Source organism: Theropithecus gelada, chromosome 8 (assembly GCF_003255815.1).
Source record: "Theropithecus gelada isolate Dixy chromosome 8, Tgel_1.0, whole genome shotgun sequence".
Classification (NCBI taxonomy): Eukaryota; Metazoa; Chordata; class Mammalia; order Primates; family Cercopithecidae; genus Theropithecus; species Theropithecus gelada.
This window is the reverse complement of record NC_037676.1, coordinates 115256631-115283762: the sequence shown is the minus strand read 5'-3', so window position 1 is coordinate 115283762 and position 27132 is coordinate 115256631. Positions and strand designations below refer to the sequence as shown.

The 27132-nt window shown below is 35.5% G+C and overlaps 1 protein-coding gene across 1 annotated transcript in view; it reads left to right on the top strand.

Moving 5' to 3' along the window:
• CSMD3 (CUB and Sushi multiple domains 3) overlaps positions 1 to 27132 on the top strand; it is a 1234679-nt gene that overhangs the window by 330640 nt on the left and 876907 nt on the right. The window contains exon 5 of the mRNA XM_025394338.1: positions 21213 to 21420. Coding sequence (XP_025250123.1) covers positions 21213 to 21420 — 208 coding nt within the window. The remainder of the gene's footprint in view (positions 1 to 21212; positions 21421 to 27132) is intronic.

Genomic DNA, 27132 nt, shown 5'->3' with positions numbered 1-27132 from the left:
CCGATTTGTCCCCAAGTCTTTCTGATTTAGAGCAGCCACTTTTAAGCTCAATACATTACTTCCTCTCAAATAAATGTCCAAGAAATTGTATGGACATACTGAGAAGCAAAAAACATATTTAATCAGATAAGCTATTCTTTAGATATCTACCATAAGTCAGCCTCATTCTAATACAAGATAAAGCTGTAACTAATGTAATAGTAATATAGTCAAGAGTTGATGGCATTTATATTCTAAAGTCAGAGACAACAATAAAAAAAATCTATCGAATAGTGATGAGTTCACTGAAGAAAAGATAATGGGATTTTGTAATTGAGACTGATAGGGGGATTGTTTTAGCTAACATAGTTATTAGTCAAGTAAAGCATTGCTGATTTTAATGACATCATGTAGTCAATCATAGGAAGAACTTGGGGAAGAAGCTACAAGCCACCAGGACCAACAAAGGTCCTAAAGTTGAAAGGAGCTTTGTTAAATTTAAGAAAATGAAAACTGAGCAGTGTGTTGTGTTTACTCAGAGGTCTGTGTATTAAGATTAAGATCATGGTAAGGACACTGGCTTTATTCCAAATTCAAGAAAAGCCAATAGAATGTTACAAACAGGAGATTGCTTGTGACAGAATCTAATTTTCACCTTAAAAATACTCTCGACTTCACTGTAGGGAATAAATTATAATGGGAGAAGAGAGATTGGAGTTGATAGGATATTAATTTGGTCCTATTGAGAAATGATACAGCATGGATAAGTGAATCAGTCAAGCACTTGGAGAGAAATAGACAAATGTTTGTATATATTTAAAGCTGATAGCATATTCACTGACAGAAAATAAATACTCAAATATATGGCTACCATTAGTTATGTTAAACATGATTCTTATCTTCAAATAATTCAGTGTGTGTTTGAAAGATTTGAAAAACAGACACATACTGTAAGTTAAATGACAATTTCTTATCATTCTTAGAAGAACATTATCAGACAAAGATAAAGGTGCTTCTTTCTCCATACAATAATTTGTACCTACACCTGGAATGAGAAAATCAAGGAGTCATTAAACTTGAATAAGAGGAGGGAAATATTCTATTATTTTTTTAATTAAATGTCCCTCTAAAAGTCATGTATGTCCTCCAAAGCCATTCTATTAAATATCATTTAAGATAGCTATTTTGGTCACCCATTAAATGCTAAGCTTATTTCTTTATTTTTGAGACAAAGTTTCACTCTTGTTGCCCAGACTGGAGTGCAATGGCATGATCTCGGCTCGCCACAGCCGCCACCTCCTGAGTTAAAGTGATTCTCCTGCCTCAGCCTCCCAAGCAGCTGGGATTACAGGCATATGCCACCACTCCTGGCTAATTTCATATTTTTTTTTTTTTTTTTTTTTTTTAGCAGAGATAAGGTTTCTCCATGTTGGTCAGACTGGTCTTGAACTCCCGACCTCAGGTGATCCACCTGCCTCAGCCTCCCAAAGTGCTGGAATTACAGGTGTGAGCCACCATGCCTCACCATGCTAAGCTTATTTCTAATAACTGAAAAAACAAAAGTGAGAAGGATAGACGTTATTTCTGTCCATACAGGATCAAATTCTTGCTGCTGAGTGAGACTTACTGTCCATAAAATAAACAGACTTACACAAATTTTCAATTTTTCAGTTTCAAGTAAACTGGGCTCAAGCTTGCTAATTTTAGATATGGTAAAATACTACATGAGATTTATGAAAATAAACAAAAGACATGAATGGATGTTAACTGACCTGACATGTGAAGTAGAATAGGGAGAAAGCTATTCAAACATGCATTCCAGCCAGGTGTGGTGGCTCTCACCTATAATCCCAGCACTTTCAGAAGCCAAGTTTGGAGGATCACTTGAACTCAGGAGTTTGAGACCAGCCTGCCAACATGGCAAAACCCTGTCTCTGCAAAAAAAAAAAAAATACATATATATAGTGCAATAATAAACAAACCTTGAAATTCCAATTGTCTAATTCAATAAAGATTTATTTCTTATCTATGCAATATACATTGCAGGCTACATGACCCATCTTGGTCTTGTAGTTTTTGTCATTTGTGGTTCATGTTGTTTTAGTGAAAGGCATATGGATTAAGATCATTGGTCATGGTTAGGATGCCAGTTTTATTCCAAATTTAATGAAGCTATTAGAATGTTATAAACAGGAAAGCATGTTGACATGATCTGAGTTCTACTTAAAGAGATAGTCTAGGCTTCTATCTTAATCTTTTCTCATGTTGTTAATAAAGACATAATTACCAAGACTGGGTAATTAATAAAGGAAAGAGGTTTAATTGACTCACAGTTCAGCATGGATGAGGAGGCCTCAGGGAACTTACAATAATGGTGGAAGTGGAAGCAAACATGTCTTCCTTCGCATGGCAGCAGGAAGGAGAAAAATGAGAACTGAGTGAAAGCAGAAGCCCCTTATAAAATGATCAGATCTCATGAGAATTTCTTCACTATCACAATAACAGCATGGGAGAACCGCTTTTATGATTCAATTACCTTAAACCAGGTCCCTCCCACAACATGTGGGGATTATAGGAACTACAATTAAAAATAAGATTTGAGTGGGGACATAGTCAAACCATATAATTCTGCCCCGGCCCCTCCCAAATCTCATGTCCTCACATTTTAAAACATAATCATGCCTTTCCAACAGTCTCCCAAAGTCTCAACTAATTCCAGCAGTAACCCAAACAGTCCAATTCCAAGGTCTAATCTGTGATAAGCAAGTCCCTTCCACCTATGAGCCTGAAAAATCAAAATCAAGTTACTTACTTCCTAGATATTATACAATGGGGGTATAGGCATTGGGCAAATATACCTGCTCCAGATGGGAGAAATTGGCCAAAAGAAAGGGGTTATAGACCCCATGGAAGTCCAAAATCCAGCAGGGTAGTCAAATTTTAAAGCTCCAAGGTGATCTCCTTTGATCCCATGTCTCATATCTAGGTCATGCTGATGCAAGAGGTGGGCTCCCATGGCCTTGGGCAGCTCTGACCCTTGGCTTTGTAGAGTACAACACCTCTCCTGGCTGCCTTTACAGGTTGGTGTTGAGTGTGCTCTGGCTTTTCCAGGTGAACAGTGCAAGCTGTCAGTGAATCTGCCATTCTGGAGTCTGGAGGATAGTAGCCCTCTTCTCACAGCTCCACTAGGTAGTACCCCAGTGAGGACTCTGTGTGGTGATTCAAACTCAACATTTCCCTTCCACAATGCCCTAGCAGAGATTCTTCATGAGGTCTCCACTCCTGCAGCAAACTTCAGCTTGGATATCCAGGAGTTGCCATATACCCTCTGAAATCTAGGCTGAGGTTCTCATACCTCAATTCTTGACTTCTGTCTACCCTCAGGTTCAATATCACATGGAAGCTGCCAAGGCTTGAGGCTCACATCCACTGAAGCCATGGCCCAAGCTGTACCTTGGCCCCTTTTAGCCATGACTGGGACACAGGGCACCAAGTCTTGAGCTTGCACAAAGTAGCAAGGACCAGGACCCAGCCCACAAAACCATTTTTTTCTATTAGCCCTCCAGGCTTGTTACGGGAGGGGGCTGCTGTGAAGATAGGCCATGGAGACATTTTTTGCCATTGTTTTGGTGATTAACATTTGGCTCCTTGTTAACTATGCAAATTTCTGCAGCTGGCTTGAATGTCTTTTCAGAAAATGGGTTTTTCTTTTCAGTCACACTGTCAGATTGCAAATTTTCCAAACTTTTGTGGTCTGTTTCCTCTTGAATGCTTTGATACTTAGAAATTTCTTCTGCCAGATACCTTAAATTGTCTCTCTCAAGTTCCAATTTCCACAGATCTTTAAGGCAGGGGCAAAATATTATCAGTCTCTTTGCATAGCAAGAGTGACCTTTATTCCAGTTCCCAACAAGTTCCCCATCTCTGTCTGAGACCACCTCAGCCTGGACATCATTGTACATATCGCTATCAGCATTTTTCTCAAAGCCATTTGCAACTCTCTAGGAAGTTTCAAACTTTCCCACATCTTCCTGTTTTCTCAGGCCTCTAAGTCTCCAACAAGTTCCAAACTTTCCCACATTTTTCTATCTTCTTCTGAGCCCTCCAAGTGGTTCCAACTTCTGCCTTTTACCCAGTTTCAAGGTCGCTTTCACATTTTCAGGTATCTTTATAGTAAGTGCCCCACTACCTGTACCAATTAACTGTGTAAGTCTGTTCTCATGATATTAATAAAGACTTACTGAGACTGAGTAATTAATAAAGGAAAGAGGTTTAATTTACTCACAGTTAAGGAGGGCTGAGGAGACCTCAAGATACTTACAATTGTGCTTGAAGGAAAAGTAAGCATATCCTCCTTCACATGGCAAAAGAAAGGAAAAGAATAAGAATCGAGTGAAGGCAGAAACCCCTTATAAAACCATGAGATCTTGTGAGAACTAACTGTCACGAGAATAGCATGGGGGAAACCACCCCTATGATTCAATTACCTCCTACCAGGTTCCTCTCATGACATGTGGTGATTATGGGAACTACAATTCAAGATGAGATTTGGATGGGGACAGAGCCAAATCATATCAGCTTCCCTATAGAAATACATTATAATGTTGTTTTAGTCTATTAATCCTGATATAAGAAATACCATCAACAGGGTACTTTATAAGCCACATAAATTTCATTCTCACTGTTGTGGATATGGGGAAGTCCAAAGATCAAGCTGTGGGCAGATACAGTGTCTGGTGAAGGACTGCTTTTGGGTTCATAGATGATGCCTTCTTGCTGTGTCCTCACATAGAGGAGGAGGAGAATAAGCATCTTTGGGCCTATATTTTCTAGGCACTAATCCCATTATGAGAGCTGTGTCCTTAGGACCTAATCACCTACCAAACGGCCCCCTGTCCTAAGCCATTGCCTCAGAGGATAAGATGTAAACATATTAATTTTGATGGAACACAAACATTTTAATCATACACATTACTAGACATTTACTCAGATCTGTTGCAAAATACATTATAGACATAATAACCATATCTGTAAAGAACACAAAGGTTCACTAAAGATAATACAGTTAAAATAGTGACACGTACCACTATCAAACAGTGAAAATTAATAAACTATAATTACATGCAAAAATATGGATGAATCCCACAAAGAATAATTGATTGCAAGAAGCCAGATTCCAAAGAGTACATACTTTAAACTTCCATTTTATAAAGTTCAAAACATGCAAAATAATCTATTATGCTATAACGTATAATCTATTATCTTCAGGATAGAAAGAGTAAGGACTGAGAGGGAGTATTTGGGAGATTTCTACCATTAGGCTAATGTTCTCTTCTTGATTTGGGTGTTAGCAACAAAGCTGTGTTCAATTTGTGAAAATTTATCAAGCTATTCACTTAGAAGTTATAGACTTTTCAGCACCTATATTGTATTTAATTTAAAACATTATGAAATAAAAAGGAGAACACCTCAAAAGTACATATTCTCCTAGTCAGCTGATATAATGTGAGACGTCTCACAGATCTCCAAGGAACTGGTCAGATCTAGTCCTCCCCTTTCTGAATTCCCTGAGATGGTGATTAGAATCTGACGATTATTTAAGCATTCAGAATTTTCCTAGGTCAGTAGATCTCAAAGGTTAGCATGCATGAGATTCACTTGGAAGGCTTGCTAAAACTTCCATTGCTGGACCTCATCCACAGAGTTTCTGATTCAGTAGGTACAGGGAAGGGCCCAAGAACTATGGTTTAAGTAACAAAAGTAGGCATCATCTCAGCTCTTTATATTTTATGAAAGCTCTGTCTTTATTTGTGCCTACTTTCATTTTTAACCTTCACTGCTCTTCTTGATTTCCCAATCCACTTCATGCTTTTTACCCTCAGAAAGCAAACTTTAATGTTACTTCATTTATGAAAGTGAGGATGATTGGAGTATGATTTTTCTCAAAATTTCCAATGCTCTGTCTACCTCTGTTTCAAGCTAGGCTGCCATCAGAAACACTTAGAGAACATTTAAAGATACCTATAATTCATCTCCAACCCTCCAATTTCTACTCTTTGTAAAAACATTATTGGTTAATAATGAGGTCTACAGTAGGATGCTTTTTAAAAGTCCTCCAGGTGATGCTAATGCATGATCAAAATAAAAAATGACTGTACTAACCCAGGCATAATAGCTAATCTACTCACTGTGGTATTCCCCATTTTTCACCTAGGTCAAGGTCTTTCTCCACCTGGGATCCCTTCAGCTGACAGACATCTCTCCAATATCTTTCCAAAATCCAAACACAAATGAAGCCAACACATCCTATTCTCAATAACAAGACAAACTAAATTTTTATTGCTTTATTCTATTATCTTCTCCTAACAGTAAATTTTCCCTCTTCCCTTTTCAAATTCCTCAGAAAATTTGTCTTTGTTTAACATTTCTATTCATTTTTCTGCAATTTATTTCTCAGTTGACTGCAGTCTTGCTTCTTTTCACACATTCTGTTGAAACCCTTTTCCTAAGTTCAGCAGTGGCTTCCTAATAGATACATAATTGTTCACATTTTTAAAGTAGAGTCTCTCCATGACATTTGACATTGTTATTAACTCATTCTTTAGAGAACATTTTTTGTCTTTCTTGTGAAATAATTTATTGATTATTCTTGTACCTGTCTAGCCACTTCTCTATCTACCTCATTCCCTCCTGTTTCTCTACCAATTAATTTAATATTATGGTTTCCTAGGTTTCCACTGTTCATACTATATACTATTTAGTAGAAGGTGAAATCTACTTTATTGATTTCAACTGTCCTCCATGTATATGACGATTCTGCAGTTTATGTCAGTCGACTCAATCCTCTTAACCATTCAACTACTTGTGGAGAATATTTAATATTCAAAAAGCATCTTAACTAGTTTGGGCAGCAATTATCTTTTCCAAAACTTGTATTCATTTCAAAGAATTGATTTCATGAATTTTAGTTTGAGTGGTTATTGATTCTCATTTGTAGAGAATACTCTCAGAAACTCTAGCAGTTTGAAGCAGTTGCTTAAGACAAGTAAAGCAGGAGAATTTATTGAAACATAGAGAACTTTTACCTTCATGACTGATTTCAAATATTATGAGACAGAAACAACAATATGTGTTTATTTCTCTATTTCCTCGGCAAGACTGCATGTCCCTACCAGCAACACAGTTAAGATGGTGCCCTGAAGCTAAAGGCTGTCCTACAGGAAGTAGGAAAATATGACTTAAATCACATCTAAACCTAGCCCTTAAAAACATTATTTGTTGCTTAGTATGGTACATGCCATGTAGCTATTTTCTATCTTTTTTCTCCTGTGCCTACCCCAGATGTAATCATTAAATGTGGATTAGAGCTTTATTCATTTCCTTAGAGGAAAGAGATGCAACATTACTATGTTCATTGCTGTATTTAATTTTATTTACAAATTTCAGCAATTGCACTGAGGTCAGCAGTTTAAATTACTGCTCCTAATATGACTACGGATGATTGGATTTTGATAAAAAACTATATACATAGTATACATCCCTGTATCTATAAATAAAACTAAAACAAAATATTCATAATTCTTAGTCTAGGAAACTTCCAGACTCCAAAGTCTGAGGTTTCTCCATTTGGTACACTGTGGCCAGCATCTCTGGCTCCAAGGAGCACACAGTGCAGTGGGAACTCCTGGGAGGAGATATCAAGCCAAAAAATAAGGCAAAGTTAAATTTCAAAGGTGGCACAGTCAGCTGTGACAATGCAGGGATAAATAGGCCTTTTTGTGTTCTTTTGGGGGGGCTCCCCTATTATGGGATTGCACTGTGCACAGAAGTTAGTTATGCAGTTTTGATCGTATTAAAAGGCCAGTACTCCACTTGCAAAACAAATTATAAAACTAAGCCATTTATTGAGGTAGTCAGAGGACTGTTTTTAGCATTGGCTCAGAAACAAAACAAAACAAAAAATCCCAGCTGGTTTACCTTAGGCAAGTCACTTAAACACTCTTGGAACAAAGTTCAATCTTCAATGAAGTCAGAACTGTGATTAGCACTATTTGGGAGGTTCTGACATTTAGACATGAGAAGTCTACTTTTACTGTTACCCAGGCATTGAAATAAGACAGCTTGGGAAGCTTCAGTTTTCTGCAATGACTTCAGTCTCATGACTACTTCTTAGTCCAAGAACTGGGCTTTCTAGAAACTCAGGACAATTGCAACTGGAGTTGCAACACAACATAAAGAGCAACTCTTGCCGAGGTCACACACACACAAGTGTGTGTGTGCGCGTGTGTGTATGTACATATGTGTGTGCATGTACATACGTGTGTGTGTGTACGTGTGTGTGTATATATATATGTTTTATTGGGTGAGTTGTGTATATCATTGCATTCTGAGAGGTCTGATTGCAGACCAAAGTCATTGAACTCACAAGCTCTTATCCTAGGGTAATTCGTAGTCAATTCTTGGTATCCAACCTCATTTTAAAAGATGTTTTCTCGCCGGGCGCGGTGGCTCACGCCTGTAATCCCAGCACTTTGGGAGGCCGAGGCGGGCGGATCACAAGGTCAGGAGTTCGAGACCACGGTGAAACCCCGTCTCTACTAAAAATACAAAAAAATTAGCCGGGCGCAGTGGCGGGCGCCTGTAGTCCCAGCTACTTGGGAGGCTGAGGCAGGAGAATGGCAGGAACCCGGGAGGCGGAGCTTGCAGTGAGCCGAGATCGCGCCACTGCACTCCAGCCAGGGGAACAGAGCGAGACTCCGTCTCAAAAAAAAAAAAAAAAAAAAAAAAGATGTTTTCTCAAAAATGGTAATCACGTACATACCATGGAATATTACTCAGCAAAAAATTGTATAAACTGTTGAAATATGCAATAACTTGGAGAGATCTCCAGCTGAGCAAAAAATGTAAACCCAAAAGATTATATACTGTATCATTTCATTTTATAAAACATTTTGAAATGAAAAATCTTGAAAATGAAAGGTAGATAAGTAAATGATTGCCAGGGATTAGGAAGTAGGTAGAAGAAGAAGGGCGGTGAGAATAGTTTAAAAAGAGCAACACAGCCGGGCACGGTGGTTCCTGCCTGTAATCCCAGCACTTTGGGAGGCTGAGACAGGCAGATCGTTTGAGGTCAGGAGTTCAAGACCAGCCTGACAAACATGGTGAAACCCTGTCTCTACTAAAATACAAAAAATTAGCCAGGCATGGTGGCAGGCACCTGTAAACTCAGCTACTTAGGAAGCTGAAGCAGGAGAATCACTTGAACTCAGGAAGCAGAGGTTGCAGTGAGCTGAGATTGTACCACTGTACTCCAGCCTGAGTGACAGAGCGAGACTCCCTCTCAAAAAATAAATACATAAATACATAAATAAAAAGAGCATCACTAGAAATTCTTGTATTGATGGGCCTGTTCTGTATATTGACTGCAATGGTAGATGCTCAAACCTACACATGTGATAAACTTGTATAGAACTACATACACACAGTAAATTAATACAAGCAAAACTGAGGAAAGGTGAATAAGATTGGTGGATTGGGGGGGCGAAGGGAGAAAGTGAATAGTCACTGACTGAAAGGTACAAAATTTCAGATAAACTAGAATAAGTTGTAAGATCTATTGCACAGGAGGGAATCTATGAGCAACAACAATGTATATTTCAAAATAAGTCAGAGTAAATTTCAAATGTCTCATTTCGAAAAATGATAAATAATAGAGGTGATGGATAGGTTAATTGGTTTGATTTAATTATCCCACATGGTAAACATACTTTAAAATATCACACTATACCCCATAAATATATATAATCATGGTTTGTTGAATAAAACAGTATTTAATTTAAAAATCCTTTGAAAACAACTTCTGACCTGGGAATGACAAAGATCATGACTTCAATCCTGTCTTTTTCTCTTGTCCCATGCTGTGGTCTAAATTTATGTCCCCCCGAAATTCATACATTGAAATCCTCTCCCCATACTGATGATATTAGGAGGTTGGGCCTTTTGGGAGGTGATTGGGTCTTGAGGGCAGAGCTGTCATGAATGGGAATAGTGCTTTTATAAAATAGGCTCATGGAGCTCATTGAACCCTTCTACCACATAAGTACACAGCAAGAAGGCACCATCTATGAACCATAAAGTGGTTCCTCACCAGCTATTGAATCTGCCAGTGCTTTGATCTTGGATTTCCCAGGCTCCAGATTTGTGAGAAATAATAGCTTAAATAGACTAAGACAGAAAACTGGTACCAAGAAGTAAGGATGCTACTGTAACAATACCTAAACATGTGGAAGCATCTTCAGAACTAGGTAACAAATAGAGGCTGGAATAGTTTTGAGGTACATGCTGAAAAAGCCTGCATTATTGTGAATGTCCATTCATTAAGGACAATCTTGGTGAGGGTACAGAAAGAGAAGAGGAGAGCTGTAGAGAAAGCCTCAATCTTCTTAGGTAAAAACTTAGTCATTAAAAAATGTAGAAATATGGACGGTAAATGTGATTCTGATGAGGTCTCAGATGGACATTAGGAACATGTTATTAGAAACTAGAGAAAAGGTGATCCTTGTTACAAAGTGGCAAAGACCTTGGCTGCATTGTATTCATGTCCTAGTGTCCTAGAACTTCTGGTTAATGACATAGGATATTTGCATGAAGAAATTTCTAAGCAAAGTGTTGAAGGTGTTCAAAGCATGACTTTGCTTCTCTTCAAGCTTATAATAAAATAGGAGAAGAAAGAAATGATATGAAGATGGAATTTTTTAATAAAGGCAAGTGGAACTTAAGGATTTGGAAAACTGTATGACTGTCCATATTATAAAAAATGAGGATGTGTACAGGAGAGAACAGGAAGGGTGAGATTAGGTGACCCTTTGATAAAGAGATTAATATGGATCAACCTGGTACTATTCATTAAGAAAGTGGAAGAATGATGCCAAAGGGAATTTGGAGATCATGGGGCTGCCATTCCCATCACAGGTCCAGGCTACAAGAGCCTGGGGAAGAGAGCAATTTCAAATAAGGGACTGGGGATGCTTATGGAACCTCAGCTCTTGCTGCCTGCACTCTGTTTCCATGCTTCCCAGCCACTCCTGGAGTAGCTTTGGTGGGTCCTGGAACGACATGGGCTATGTCCAGCAAAGTTGTGGGGTCATGGCTGCCTTCATCTAGATTGAAAAGGGTGCCCTGTAAAGAAAGCTGTGGAACTCAGAAAGAAAACTGCCCTGGAAGTGAGGCCACCATGAAGAGTTTTCACTAGGTCAGTGCCCAGTGGAGCCATGGGAGCAGGACCACCCCAGAGAATCCAGACCAGTAGACTGTTGGGTATGTGATTTCAGCTCTGGAGAGCTCTAGGCACAGAGCCGATTTGAAGATGGGGCCACAACATAGAACTGTCATGGGAGCAAAGCTGCTTGAAGCTTTGGGAACACAATCTCAATCCCTGGAGGGTACACACTGAACCAAAGAATATTATTCTTGAGCTACAAGACATAATATTGTTTACCTTGTTAAATTTCAGTCTTACTTGTTACCCTTTTCTTCTGTCCTATTTCTCCCTATTGGAATGGGAATGTCTATCCTATGTCTGTCTGACCATTGTATTTAAGAAGCACAGAACATTTTTGATTTCAGAGGTTCACAGTTAGAGTAATTTGCTTCTGCACAGTGGTACCTTGAGTCTTATCCATTGCCGATTTACATGATATCAAAATAGGACTCTCAACTTTGGACTTCCGAGTTGATACTAGAATTAGTTAAAACTTTTAGAGCTATTGGGATGGTATGAATGTATTTTGAATGAGAGAAAGACATGAATTTTTCAGGGCCAATGTTGGAAAAGATGTTTTATCCTCACTGTTCTACAGTGGTGTTCTTGTCATAAATCAAGTGTTGCTCTTGTCATGAATATGTGTGAGTCTTTATCTGAACTCTTTATTACGTTCCATTGGTTAACTCTTCTATAATTGTTTTTAATTCTCCATTATTTTGATTATGGCAGCTTTATAATAAGTCTGAAATCTGGAATCTGGTTGTTTTTCAGCTGTATATTCTTCTTTATGATTGTTTGAGTTAGACTTAGATCTTTGCATTTCCAGGAAATTAAAAAATCAGCTTGTCAATTTACACATGCACATTTGCCAGTATTTTGACTGTGACTATTCTGAAGTCATAGGTTAATTTGGGAGACAACATACTCATTTGTTTACATAGGTCTTTTGTATTTTCTCTCAAAAATGCTTTAAAATATTTTAAGTGGAGCTTTACCCAGCTTTTTCATGTCTTAGTACCTTCATTCCTAAGTATTTGAAATTTTATTACATTAAAAATGGTACTTTAAAAATGTCAGTCTAATTGTTTGTCTCTGATATATTATTGTATATTTCCTTGTATTTAGTTGTACTGCTAAATTCACTCAGTAAGTTTATTTTATCAGTGACTTTAAAGAATGTCCTATATACACAGTTCTAGAATTTGCAAATAGTGATGATGCCCTTTCTTGAAATTAAGGATGGAGAATAGAAATTACTTAACTAAGAATTTCCACTTGCTGAAGAGAAGTAGAAATTTTCCAATTATGTTATTTTGACCTGCAACTTATATAACTTGTTCTTTTTCTTTTTTCTTTATTCTTTTTTTTTTTTTTTTTTTGAGATGGCATGTCACCCTTTTGCCAGGCTGGCATGCAGTGGCGCAATCTCAGTTCATTGCAACCTCCACCTCCCGGGTTCAAGTGATTCTCCTGCATCAGCCTTCTGAGTAGCTGGGACTACAGGCACCCACCACCATGCCCAGCTAATTTTTATGTTATTAGTAGAGACAGGGTTTCACCATGTTGGCCAGGATGGTCTCGATCTCTTGACCTCGTGATCCACCCACCTTGGGCTCCCAAAGTGCTGGGATTGCAGGCGTGAGCCACCACGCCTGGCCTCATATCTTGTTCTTAAAATGTATTTAGCAACTCACCCCATTGTTTTACTTTGTTTTGACTTTTTGCTCCATTTATCATACTATTCCTATGTTTTTGAACAGTGATGTATTTTTTGAAATTCTGTTTATTCTATTCTGTGGATTCTCAAAGATCAGAATCCAAAATGATGATCAATTTAAATAATTATATTCATTTATTTGTTCATTTCATGTTTAATTCAATAAATTCACTTGGAGTCCCTACTATACATGTAGGTGTAGTAGTTTTAAGTAACAGATATAATATAAGCAAAAAGGGACATAAGCCCTGCCTTTATGAAGTTTACAATGAGAGGGAGGCAGACATTTTAAATACGCAAGTGGAAAAGAGACCCTGCGATCATCAACATATAGTCATTGAAGCTGCCCAAGAGCACAGCCTCCATCCAGATAGAGAATAAAGAATGTGTATGGCAAAGATTGCAATTCTATCTCAATTCACTGACAACTGATTAATCAGAATGCAGCTACATGGCCTCACTTAGTTGTGAAAAGCACTAAAATATTTGTCCTGGCTGGCAGCAGCCTCCCAGCAACACCTCATAAGTGGAATTGGAACATGAATTTCAGATCTCAGCTAGTCGTCTCTATCACATCAAGATGCAAACAGCTCTATGCCTTTTGTAACTATGGATTTTATATTTTCATCAAATTTGTAAATCCTTTGACCATTAATCTTTCCATAGTTTTCCATGCTTGCCCCTGCTCCACAACCTTTTTGGAACTTCAATAACACATATTAAACTGTTTGGCATTTTCCTACAGGGAATATCTGTTCTTTAAAAAGACATCTTGCTTTTCTCATAGCTGCATTCTGAATAGTTGCTATTGCCATGTCTTTAAGTCCACTATCTTTGCTTTCGTACTGTCTACTCTTCTATGAGGCCCACTGAGTATTTTTTTTTTTAATTTCTAGTAATATATTTTGCATCTCTTAAAGTTTCATGTGCTCATCTTTTTATATCTTCCCTTTCTTTCCTCACAGTGTTCATTGAGTTCAGTTTTTCTGAAAAGGGCTATATAGTAAATATTTTAGGCTTTGCTGTGGTTACATAGTCTCTAAGATGTATTCATCTTTGATTTTGGTTTGTTGGTTTTTACAATCCTTTTAAAATGTAAAAATCATTACTAGATCACAGGCAATACGAAAAAAAGTCTATAAGCCAGATTTAGTCTGGGGTGTAGTGTGCTAACCCTTGTTTTAAGTAGTTGAATATAGTTATATATGTTATAAAGTCCTTATTTTCTAATTCCATCATCTCCATATTTTTTGGTCTGTTTCTAATGATTTTTCTCTTGGTTATGGGTTGTATCTTTATGTTTATTGACATAGCTAGTACTTTCTTTTAACTGTATGTTGAACGTGGTGAATTTAAAGATACTTAGTGTCTGGATTTAGTTATCTTTAAGTAATCTTGAGCTTTCTTCTAGTATGTATTAAAGTTACTTTTGGTTCACTTTGTGTCTTTTGAGATTTGTTTTTAAGCTTTAAGTATTGCATTTTTAACTGGCCTTACCTCTAGGCGTAATTTACCGTCTCTACTGAAGTGCATCCCTTTCGAGATTTCTACTGAATACTCCATTCAGTTAAAGTGGACTCTATATTCTAGCTAGTGGTACCTGAACAAATCTCACTCCTGTGTGCTTCGTCGGAACCATTCATCTGACACATTCCTCTTTATGTGACTTCATGAAATTTCATCCAATTGCATGCATTTATTAGTATTTAGCAAACACTAATGAAGAGAACCCAATGTAAATCTTTTGAGTCCTTTTCTTCTGCAGAGCTTCCTCCTTTCTAGAACTTTGCCCTATGACTAACATTTCCCTCATGTTTCCTGAATTCTATCTCCTGAGCTGAAAGGACCATCATGCTCTACTTGTAATCCCACTCCTTATTCTATGGTCTAGAATGTGTCTCATTAGAGAAAGTCAAATGATTATAGGGCTCTCCTTCTTAGTTTTTTTCCTCTCTTAGATCACAGTTCTTCATGGACCTGGCTTAATGTTTTAAAACAGTTATTATATATATGTTTTTCTCAGTTTTAATTTTTAAGTCAATAATGTAAATTTGTTCCCTGTTGCTCTTTCATGGTTATTACTTGATTTAATTTAAATATTTTATTCTCCAAATCTTTAAATAATTTAAGTTTTATTGAATGAATGCTTATATTTTTGTCTTATTTAGAGATTCTGAGAAGTATTTTAGCCTGGATGTTTAAAAACACATACTTATTAATTACTTTCTTCAGTGCATTAGCTGTCTCTCATTTTCTCAACATGTCTCTTTGGAAGGTAAATGGAAATTAATGTAGGATATTTGTAAAAAGCATATTTGTGCATTCAAAAATGAACTTTCAAAGCTAAAATGCCATTATACTTTGTTCTTTTTACTTTTCAGAGGTGTTTATCTCAGTGCATGTTGAGTATTTTTCTTTGATCTGTTATACATGTTTTTCTTTTTAATTTCATTTGCTTTAATATGAAATGAACTGAGGGAGCTTAACTGAAAAATAAAAATATGAGAAACTTTAATTTCCTTTAGAATCATTGAAAATACACTTTTGTTTTCTTCATAAGCTGGAAAGGTATTATGTGTTGTACCATGACAAACATAAAACAAAATTATCAATCTGAAAGAACTGTTATTTACCCAGTTGCTCAATTTTCTTCTCCATGAGAAAAGGGTTTCTCCTTAAACACAACAATGCAAAAAGTTGAATTATTAAATGTAAGTAGAAGCAGTTACACAAAATTAACTACCGCTCCATATATGTAATATGATGGCTAATTAATGACAGTGTAATATTTAAATAGTTTGTCTAATTAGGCACACAACAGTGATGGCTGTCTTGGGACAAAATAAAAAGCCTCACATAGATGTCAGTTTCACTTGAGTGCTGATGGAAATTTTAGATTTAGCAAAGGAGATTTGTAGAAAAAATGTCCCATGATAAAATTTGAAATTGAATTGAATGCTTAGCATCTGAAATTGACCAAGTGTACTGCTCTCCTACAATTTACACTTCATTTCTCTTTGGTGATAAACAAGCCTATATACTGTACCCCACACCCAACCCTAAGCTATTTCAGAGGAAACTAATAGCAAGGCAGAGCATAGTATAAGATCAGTATCAGAAAAGATGTGTTATAGAAAACCATTTAGGTGTTTTTTGAAACTGTGTTTATTTTTTTATTAACAGCCACGTTTGGAGAAGTTCCAATTTATATTATGTTCAATGAAATGTTGTGGTCTCATACCCAAAGCCAAAACAAGATCATATATTTACAATATCTAAACAACTGTCACAGAGATTAAAAGTAAATAAAAATTTAATTTTAGGAAAAAGTACATTTTTGAAATCATAGTGAACTATTTTTAAAAACCTTTTCACTATAATACAGCTAATCTTTATTTTATTTTGTTACGTTTTTCCCTGCTCTATAGGTAAGAGATAAAAAGGCATTATTTATGAATTGTACATAAATTCAGTTATTTTAAAGTACAATAAATGGTGTTATTTGATGATAGATTTATAATATTTTAAACAATTAAAATGATATTTACTAAAATTTTTAACAGCCGTAGTTTTTAATTAATAAATTTAAATACACTAAGAACTTATAAGAGTTGATAATATTGCTCCAGAAAGTTGGAATAAATCCAAAGTCCAAAAGGGTTAACAATTTTAGTCCTCATTCTTAAAATTCCACATTATCTTTATTGAAACCATTAGCTGAATTTGTGGTTTTTTTCACGTTTTACAACGGATTGACTTTGCAAGCTTCTTAACATGCAATTTGCTAACATCTGAGCTATGTAAATGTGTATACATATACATATATAAAAAATTAAATGACTTTATGTCTTACAACCTTTATACTTTTCCTAGAACAAGAGTAGAGAATCCACCATTGTTTTTATTACTCACTGTATTATCTGTATGTTAAGCAACTACATTTGGAAGCCATCACAACTTCTAGTTAACCTCAAAGGGAGTCTAAGGTATTTAATGGCATTGTTTTACTATTTAGGTGAAAATATATTATTCTTAAGCCTTGGCCTAAAATGGATGTTCTAATTTATTTTGTCACCATGGTATTTCTTCTGACATATCTAGAAAAACCAAACTAATCTTTTGAAGATAATGAGATAAAAATATAATATAGTCAAAACGAGATGTTTTATCTTTAGGCAGCAATGAAGCATGCAAGAATTTGCATGGACTCTTGATTCAGCCTCCTAATCTTCATTAACTATGGCCTCCCTCTGTTATCCTTCCATAGAGCAACTAAATGATATTTTCAAAACCTAAATCCAATTGTGCCATATCCCCACTAAAAACACTTTAATGTTCCATTACTATGAATAAATTCCATAGCCTTGTCAGAAATGTCGTGCAAGGTCTAACCCTTAGTTGCCCTTCCAATTGCATTTGGTACCAAATAGCCCCTCACCCTTTTTGCTGTAGCACAAGCTGCAGGAACACTCTTCCCTCTGCTTTTCATCTCGTTATTGCTTACTATTTTGCTTTGAGTTTCCAGTCCAGCATCACTTCCTCAGGAAATTCTTGTTCCTTAATTCGTCAACTAGTTCAAGGCCCCAAGCATACAGCATTAGTACTAAATGTTCCTTCTTCATAGGACCTGCTGGAAATGTAATCTTTTGTATTCATTTTGCCATTTGTTTAGAGCCTGACTCTCTAATAGAACACTCCATGAGAGCAGGGATCATGAAAACGTTTTATAGTCATTACAGTTGGAGAGATTACATGATTTCCTCCTGGCACTTGGCAGATCTCAATGAATACTTTTAGGACAGATAACAAAATGAATAAATTTTGTTTCACAAGAAGTTTATACAAATGGCCAATATGATCCTATGTGCATCTTGAGCCTCTTAAGGAGATGGTTCTATGGAACAACCTTCTGTGAACCCCCCACTTTCTGTGAATTGTTGGATAGAAAATGTTGTAGACATCATTTATTAAACAAGCAAGCCTGGAGGCCATGACAGAGTAATGATGAAAGAACAGAAGCCTGTATCCTGTCATTTACAGGATATGTACCAACTCGTTTTGAACAGAGACCAAGCCATGGTATTTAGCAGAAAGAGCACAACATTGGATTCAAGAGTTTCATGGTTTGTTCTAATGCTGCCTTTTACTTGTTCCAACTCCACTATAAGTTCTTTTTAAATTGGCTTAGGTAGTATGTCCTGCTATGAATTCATAATTACAGAAAATATGTTTTTTTTTAAATATTGCCTTGAATTCAGCATTTAAGTAGGGACACCAAACCAAAAATTTTTTAAATCTAACATTTACTGAAGCAAAGTTTACTTTTTTCACCGTTTTGTCAGATATTGATTCTATGATAGTCTCTGTCATAATAAACATATTAAACAGAAATGCTGAGCATAGAACTCGGTACAAGAATCTGCATGAACATTGGTTTGAATGATGGAGAAACTGAGTTCCTATCCTTGTTTTCAAGTGAAAATCAGTCATACACTTGAGTTGAAATTGTTTTGCTGTGAAATAAAGATTTCCTTGAAGTGAGCTGTTTTCTGGGTTGTTCTCTCTTCCATGTGTCAGGAGTGTAGAGTTATTTGTCTGCATTGTGAGTCTAGATTGAGGAAATTCAAAGAGATCGTGTAGAGAAATTGATTTCTATGCCTTGAAGCTTATGGAATATAATATATTATTATCATTAAAATGATGGCTAAAGTATTTAAATATCTATTGCAACCCAAGGGACTGCATTTTGAAAGAAACTGCATTTCCACAGAGGATGAATAAATGGATGTGTTTTCATTTGACTAAATGCAGGATTTTTGTGCGGGAGTTCTGTTGTGGCATGGTCTTACATCCTGCCCAAGAGGCCAATCTGAAAAGGTGAGGAGACATATGGAAAGAAGATCGAACTGTACTGTTCTATACCTATAGCATAAGAGAGAAATGTAAGCAGCCAGCTGGAGAAACACAATCACCCACAGTAATGGAACTGAAGGTGACACCTCTGTGGATCCCATGAAGCGGTGTATGAGTGAAAGAATCATCTTTCTTTAATTGTCTGACAAAGCTCCTAGAAACCAATGCCAAATTAGTGTTAGGAAAATAAGAGGATTCATATCCTCTGATCCTTCCTACTTGTAACCCCAGGAGGCCCATAGAGATCTCAGTGAGAAGGGGGGGATGAACAGAAATACTAGCAGGGAAAACAAGGAAGAAGACTTGACTTCTCCATCTCACCTCAGCCCCACCTCTGCTCCATCTGCCATAAGTCCAAGGTATGGGGAGCAAAGAAGCTTAATCAAAATGAAGTTAATTTATTTTTGATTACCCAGGACTGGATGTATTAATTGATGTACTGTGATTTTTTTTAAGTTAAATCATTTATTTTTAAACAGACAAAAATTATGTATATTTATCATGTGTAAATGATGTTTTGAAATATGTATTCATTGTGGAATGGCTACAGTGAGCTAATTAACATTTTATTTACTTCATATACTTTTCATTTTTGAGATGAGAACACTTAAACTATAATCTCTAAACTGTAGGATTTTTTTTCTTTAATCTGAGTGTGATCTAGAATGTTATGTGTCTCCTTCAGATTTTATCCAGAGGAAGGAAAATAAGTAGCTTATTGAACTTGTTTAAATAGATTGTGGGCCAGTTGAACTGTGAATATATGCTAGTGAAATAATTTTTTGTCAAAGTGGTATTCAACGCTGGTGTTGGTACTTGAGAAGGGAAATAATATAAGTGATATTTAGTTGGGGGTAGAGACAGCAGTACAGGCTTACTAGAAGGTTTAGGTCTTGAAGGCATTGGTGAAAATATTTGTAGTAGTATGCCACATGGTCTAGACAAGAAAACTAGTTAATTTTAATTATCTAACAAACTTATAAGAGAAAGAACACACACACAAATATATATATATATATATATATATATATATATATACACACACACACATATTTAGTGTGTGATAAATGTTAAATATCTTTTAAGAGGAATATACTTACATTTTTGATTTATAGATTATGGAGCTAAATGGATAAAGAGCAAGAAAGAAAAAAACAAATACCATTTGATGCATATAATATAGTAATAAAATTGTCTCTAATAACAAAGCATTTTTTTTTTTTTTTTTACTTTCTACCCATCATGGAATTGAATAGAAAGATATTGTCCGGCTCTATTGATTTAGGATCTGGAGCTATCGGTCACATCAAATAATAATTGGTCATTATGGAGCCAGAGTTTTCCTCAAAAACTTCAATTGAAGGAATTCCCTGAGTTGACCAAGGCAATAACATAAGTAATAAGACAATTTATTGCACAAGTGAACTTGTAACTTATTAGCGTGATTGGCCTAAACAATGCTATAATAAGGCGAATGCCCCAACTTCAATTTCTTTATGAAACAGGAGTTTTTTCTTATGTTTGCATACCAAACACAGCTACTCATATAACCACACTGCTAGCACCTATCGTCAGCCACAAGTAGACTAGTGGAGTATCTATGGCCCCAATTTGGAAAATCAGAATCATAGATCCCAAAGTAACGTTAGTCAAAAAGTTATTTACGTGTTTTATCTATATACATTATATGACTACTTAGTAAAAGATATACTGTTTGATTTCATAGGAATATGTTTCTAAAGATATATTAGTTACCCTATTATTTCTTTGTAAACAAAATATCCTGGATATGTGATGTACTTTTATTTGAGTTGTTTTTCTACAAACATTTTTCAATAAATTCTGAAACATACCATTGACATGAACTATATTATATTGTCTCTTAAATTATGTCTTTGTGTTGTACATACCTGCATTAAAAAATCAAAAGTTTTTTCCATCAACAAACAAAGTGATCAAAGATTTCCCATCACAGACTTTGAGATACATGTTTCCTTTGTTTAACTCACTTTATCGCTTAAACATGAAAAAAATATATATAGATTCTATTTTCCTAATGTCTAATTTTGGAGTGTAAATTTTTTGCTTACTTTCATTGCTATTTCAACCAATTGTTATAAAATTGTTAAGGTCTAGTTTATACTTGTATATGTGCTTATACATTTTTTCATAAACTTCTCATTTTATTTAATCTTTATTAGTATATTATGCACTTGGTATCACATTTGAACTGTTATTTTTATCCAAAAATATTGACTTGCTTTTCTCTTAATAACTTACAACTGAACAATTGCATTTATCTTAATAACTTAAAACTGAACATTTTGTCATTTTTAACAGCTGAAGATGCTTGTGGAGGAACAATGAGAGGATCCAGTGGCGTCATATCCAGCCCTAGTTTTCCTAATGAGTACCATAACAATGCTGATTGCACTTGGACCATTGTAGCAGAGCCTGGGGACACAATTTCACTCATATTTACTGACTTTCAAATGGAAGAGAAATATGATTACTTAGAAATAGAAGGTTCTGAGCCCCCTACAATATGGTAAGTAAATAGCTTCTATTATCCTTGCATTGATGTTGTTGAAGCAAACTAGGGAACAAAGAACAACTGAATGTGGACTTTTACAGGTTTGGGTATTTAAAAGATCTTATAGGAAAGTTATGTGAAGAGGTTGTCAGAGCTGAAGGATATTTTTGAAGATTGGGCTATTTACATAAAAATAGATGGAAATTCAAAACATGTATAAACAAATAAAAGTTATTCCTTTTGTAACCTACAGTTGTGCTTTTTAGCATGCGAGTCCATACTTGATGGTTTCTCTCAAATTAATTGAATAATCTTGGAAGTAATTTTCCTTTGTTTAAGTAGAGCTGTTATATACCTTGTTATCTGAAAGCAAAAATTAAACACCATGATCTGGGGGAATATGGTTTGTTTCTTTAGCGACTCAAGGCATGGTCTAATGGAACCTGCAAAGTATTCAGAACATGCTTTTAAGACATAATATTTTTTAAGTAAATGTTTCTTTATGCTATTTTAAAAATTTGTATCTAATTATATCATTGATTAGATTATGATTCAGTAACTAAGTGAAAGAAAGAATAAGATGACATTGATAAAGGAAAGAGATAGGTAAACACTAGACTAGAGAGGATCTTTTAAGCCATGCGAAGATTTACTAAGAACCATGGATTTATCCAAAACAATTACATGAAGAGGTTTGAATATCCAAACGATTATTCCTATTGAAATGAAGAGATTGATTTGAAGAGGGGCTCGATTCGCTGCAGGAAGATCACTTAAGAGATGATTGCAGTATTACAAGAAAAGATCATGTAGCTTGAATTAGAGTCATATTAATGAGGTAAGGAAATAGACTGAATTGAGAGATATTGATGATGTATAATCAAAAGGACTTTGTAATGGCCTGGGGGTGATAAAGAAGGCAGTATTAAAATAAAACCTGGTTTTCTGACCTGAACAAATGGTGAAGGCAGTAGTAATATTCACTGAGTTGGGAATTGTTGAGGAAAGGTTAAGTTTGGAATGAGAACCCTGTAAATATCGAGATTTGTTTTGAATTATTTTAGCTGGAAGATTCTTTGAGATGTGCAATTAAAGCCATCTACTAGACAACTATATCTCTTATATGATTCAATAGAGTAGAATCACAACACTGATATTTAGTTAATATTGATGGTAAGTGAACCAATAGGCAACAATATAATTAAGTAGATAGAGAGAGGATAAAATGAGAAGACAAAGGAGGACTAGGACTGAATCTGAGACTTAACAACATATAAGGCGTGGACTAAGAAGGATGGTACAGCAAAGAAAACTGAGGGAGTAATTTGAAGAGGTAAGAGAAGGAAGGAAATCTTAAGAAATAATTTCATGCAGACAAGGGAAGAAGACTGTGAAGAAGGGAAAGTAGACAACATTGTGGACTTCTGCTAAAAGAACACTATGTAAATGGTTTTAAAACTTCACAGTTTTCTGGGCTTCACCAAAAGTACAAAGCATTTCCTTAATTGTAAATCCTACCTTGCAAGATAGAACAAAAGTAACACACTTAGATACACTCACTTATTTCCCCTCTACATTTAGGCCCTCAACACTTCGAGTTATATGCCTGGTATGATAAATTCATACCAGAATGCAATAAAATCCACCTAAATTTTGGTTTTAAATGCTAGATAATTTAAAAGCTATTATTTGAGAAATTGCTACTTCAATGGTGATTCATATTCAAGTCATAATAAGGTAGATGATAATGCCATACATCTTTTAATAATTGTAATATCTTTTGCTATACAAGTGATCTTATTAAAATGGCAGTTTTAACTTGACCAATATTTGACTACTGGATACAATAAAGGAAAATAGAACTCTGTTTTATAGTACCAGTTCCTGAGCTACCACCAAACTCTAGAAACCAAATTTCTCACATTTACTCTGTGGATTATAATTTCTCCATTTATGTTCATATGGTCACTTTCTTGTTTCAGATTAAACATGCTTAGTAATGATTTGTATATCTTCTTAACACTCTAAGTGGTTTCAACAATATAGTTAGTCCAGTAAGAGTATCAGATCCACAAATTTCTCCGTTTTCTCCTTTAAAAGACACTTTGCCACTTTATTTATTTTCATCTTTAGAAAATAGCAACTAAGAAATGTATTGTTTTGCATTCTTTTAAAATTAATGTTACAGTAAAATTTAGGTAGACTTGTCAAAATCTTTGCTATATAATAAATCAAAAATAAAATCATTTGGCATGTTTCAAGAAATCAATACAAATGTTCAAACTATATTTCTATAAATGCCAACATAAAGATGCATAGTGTTGGTAAATTAATATTATATAAAGTCATTTAAGTATATTAAAACAACATTCCTTTTAAAATGTATTAGTTAGAGAATTTATGTATTAAATGATCTGTAAATAATTAAAATAAAGCTTTTATATCTAATTCTGGCCCTGTGATCACCTTAAATCCTTTAAAGTTCTCATGTCTTTTTAAAGATATACTCATCAAAAGAACACACTTTATTTCAGATGACATTATATCAAGCATTCTTCCTTATAAGTATGCACTGTTCACATAATATATTCAATTTATAATAGAATTCAAAACAGGTGAACAAGGAGACCTTCACATCCTTTTGATTAAAATTACAAATAATTTTTGGACTTCAGATCCTTCATTCAGAGACCAGAAACTTGTCACTAGCTACAATACATTATAGTTTTACTCCTGAAGTGCATAGAGTGTGGCAAGGCTTGATTAACTTGTTTTTTACTTTGGTCACACAGACTAAACCAGCCCAACACTTGTGCTGCAAAAATAATATTTACACTTAGTCAGTGTAAATATTTTTAAAGTAGCATCACTGCATAATTCAACAGGAATGCAATGCATTCATTTAATTATTACTGGTGGATAAAACTGTGAGACCTGATGAATGTCAATTGATCCACTATAGTGAAATAAAAAATGACATAGCATAAAGATGCTTGTGTTCTAGATTCAACTTTGACTTCTTGTTGATGGATGACAGTGGGTAAGTCATGTCACCTCCCTAGGTCTCAGGTTTCTCACCTATAACATCCAAGGTTTCTCTTAATTCTGATGATATGGCATTGTCTGCTTAGATGCTATGGCAGAAACAAAAAAGTAAAACGTTAACTAAATGCAATACTTTGTAAATAACTATTTACCAAGCCTTGGATGGAGAGTTGGATTAGATGCTTTTTAAAATTATTTCCAAACTTGATTTGGATTTTTACCAGAATTCCATTTGTTCAATGTTTATTCAACAAATACTTGTTGGGGTGCCTGCTACATAACAGCATTGTTCTAAGTGCTTTTGTATCTAAAGCACCAAAGAGGCCTGCTCCTGTAGAACTTGTGCTCTCTCAGGGGATAAAGACAATAAGCAGGCAGTGATCAACATAAATAAGGTACACACACACTCTGTCTAGAGAGTGATAAGAAAGAAAAGATGTGGAAGAGTAAGAGAGGTCAGGAGAGCAAGAATGTTGTGATGAGTGTGTAGCTTACTTAACTGAAAAGTTGATATTTGAACAAAGTCTTGATGAATATAAGGAAGTTAGTCAACTGGATGAGCCTTCAGGCAGAAATGACATCTAGAGCAAAATACTTAAAGCAGACTGGGCCTTACTGTGTTGTAGGAACACCTAAGAAGCCATTGTGGCTAGAAAAGAATGATCATTGGTGAAGGCAGTAAGAGAGAAAGACAGACAATTAATAGACCCTGGCTCAAGACTCATCTTTGGCTTTTCCTCTAGATGTAATGTGAATTCACTTGAGGGGCTTGAGCACAGTAATGACATGATTGACCTTATTACTTTAAAAAACAAAAGTCACTCTGGCTACCGTATGGAGAATAAAGTATAAGAGGGAAAGCTAAAAGAACAGAGATTATTTGTGGTATGTAAGTGAGAGTTTATAATTATGAAATAAGAAAATAGCAGTGGAGGTGAGGTGAAATTATTGGGTTTTCAAGATAAATAATAGAAAGAAAAGAATAGCTCTAAAGAATAGCTCTAATAACCTGCTAATACAGATGCCAGATTATTTGACCTGCAGAACTGAGCAAATACAATTGAAATTAACTAATATTGGGAAGGCTATTGATGAAACATTTTTGGAGGGATGGTGTGTAGCTTAAATGTGGACGTGTTAAGTTTGAGATGGCTAATAAATCTGTAGTTGAAGATTTCAAGGGGACAGCTGGAGATACAAATCTTAGTTTCAAATAAAGGTATGGGCTAAGCTTCTAAATTTGGAAATCTCAAAATGGAAGTAATTATTCCTATTTCTACCAGTTGAAGTGATTATTACATTTTAAAAAAAGGAAAAAGGAACTAATATCTGAGTCGTGCGACACTCCAACACTAAAATGTCAGCAAAACTAGGATGAACCAGCAAAGGAGTTTGAGAGTCGGAGTAAATGAGATAAGAGGAAAAACATGACGGTACAGTTATCCCTTAGGATCTTCAGGAAATTGGTTCCAGGACCACCCCTGCTTATACAAAAATCTTGGGATGCTAAAGTTCTTTATATAAAATGTAGTAATATTTGCATACAACGTACACACATGCTTCCATATACTTTAAAGAATCTCCAGATTATGTACAATACCTAATATAATGCAAATGCTGTATACCTAGTTTTAAAACTGTATGGATCATTTTGTTGTATTATTGTTGTATTGGTATTTTTTATTTTTCAAATACTTTTGATTTGTGATTGGTTGAATCTGCTAATACAGATCCCACAGACATAGAATATTGACTGTATAAATTTTCCTGGAAACCAAATGAAAAAATTATGATGGAATTGGCCAATTGTCAAATGTGAATGATAAGCTAATAAAATAAGCTCCAAAACTAATCACTGGATGTAATAACATAGAGGTCATTGGGTAACTTCGATGAAAGTAATTTTGTAGGTGATAGGCTGACTGGAGGAGTTTTAAGAAAGAACTGGAGAAGAGATATTATAGGCAATTACTATAAATAAATTGTTCAGGGAATTTTGCAAAAAAGAGTGATGGGACAATAGGTTAAAAAGAAAGTAGGAGCAAGGGAAGATGTTTTTCTCCTTTTTTGTAGCTTATTATAAAATATGTTCCCAAATTAATAAATGGATTTAGCAACATGGAAGTCACTGATAACTTTGATAAAAGTAATTTTGCAGATGACAGTGTGATTGGAATAATTTTAAGTGAGAATTAGAGAACAGATACCATAAATAAATTGTTCAGGGAAATTTGCAAGAAATAGATGTACATAGTTTACATAACAGATGCACATAGTTTTGGAGTATATATGATAATTTTTTTTTTTTTTTTAGATAGAGTCTCACTCTGTCACCTAGGCTGGAGTGCAGTGGAGCAATCTCAGCTCACTGTAACCTCTGCTTCCTGGGTTCGAGCGATTCTCCTGCCTCAGCCTCCCTAGTAGCTGGCATTACAGGCGCGTGCCACCACGCCTGGCAAATTTTTTGTATTTTTTGTAGAGACAGGGTTTCACCGAGTTAGCCAGGATGGTCTAGATCTCCTGACCTCGTGATCTGCCCTCCTCGGCCTCCCAAAGTGCTGGGGTTACAGGCGTGAGCTACCGCACCTGACCCACATATGACAATTGAATACATTCATATAATTTGTAACAATCGGCCGGGCGCGGTGGCTCACGCCTGTACTCTCAGCACTTTGGGAGGCC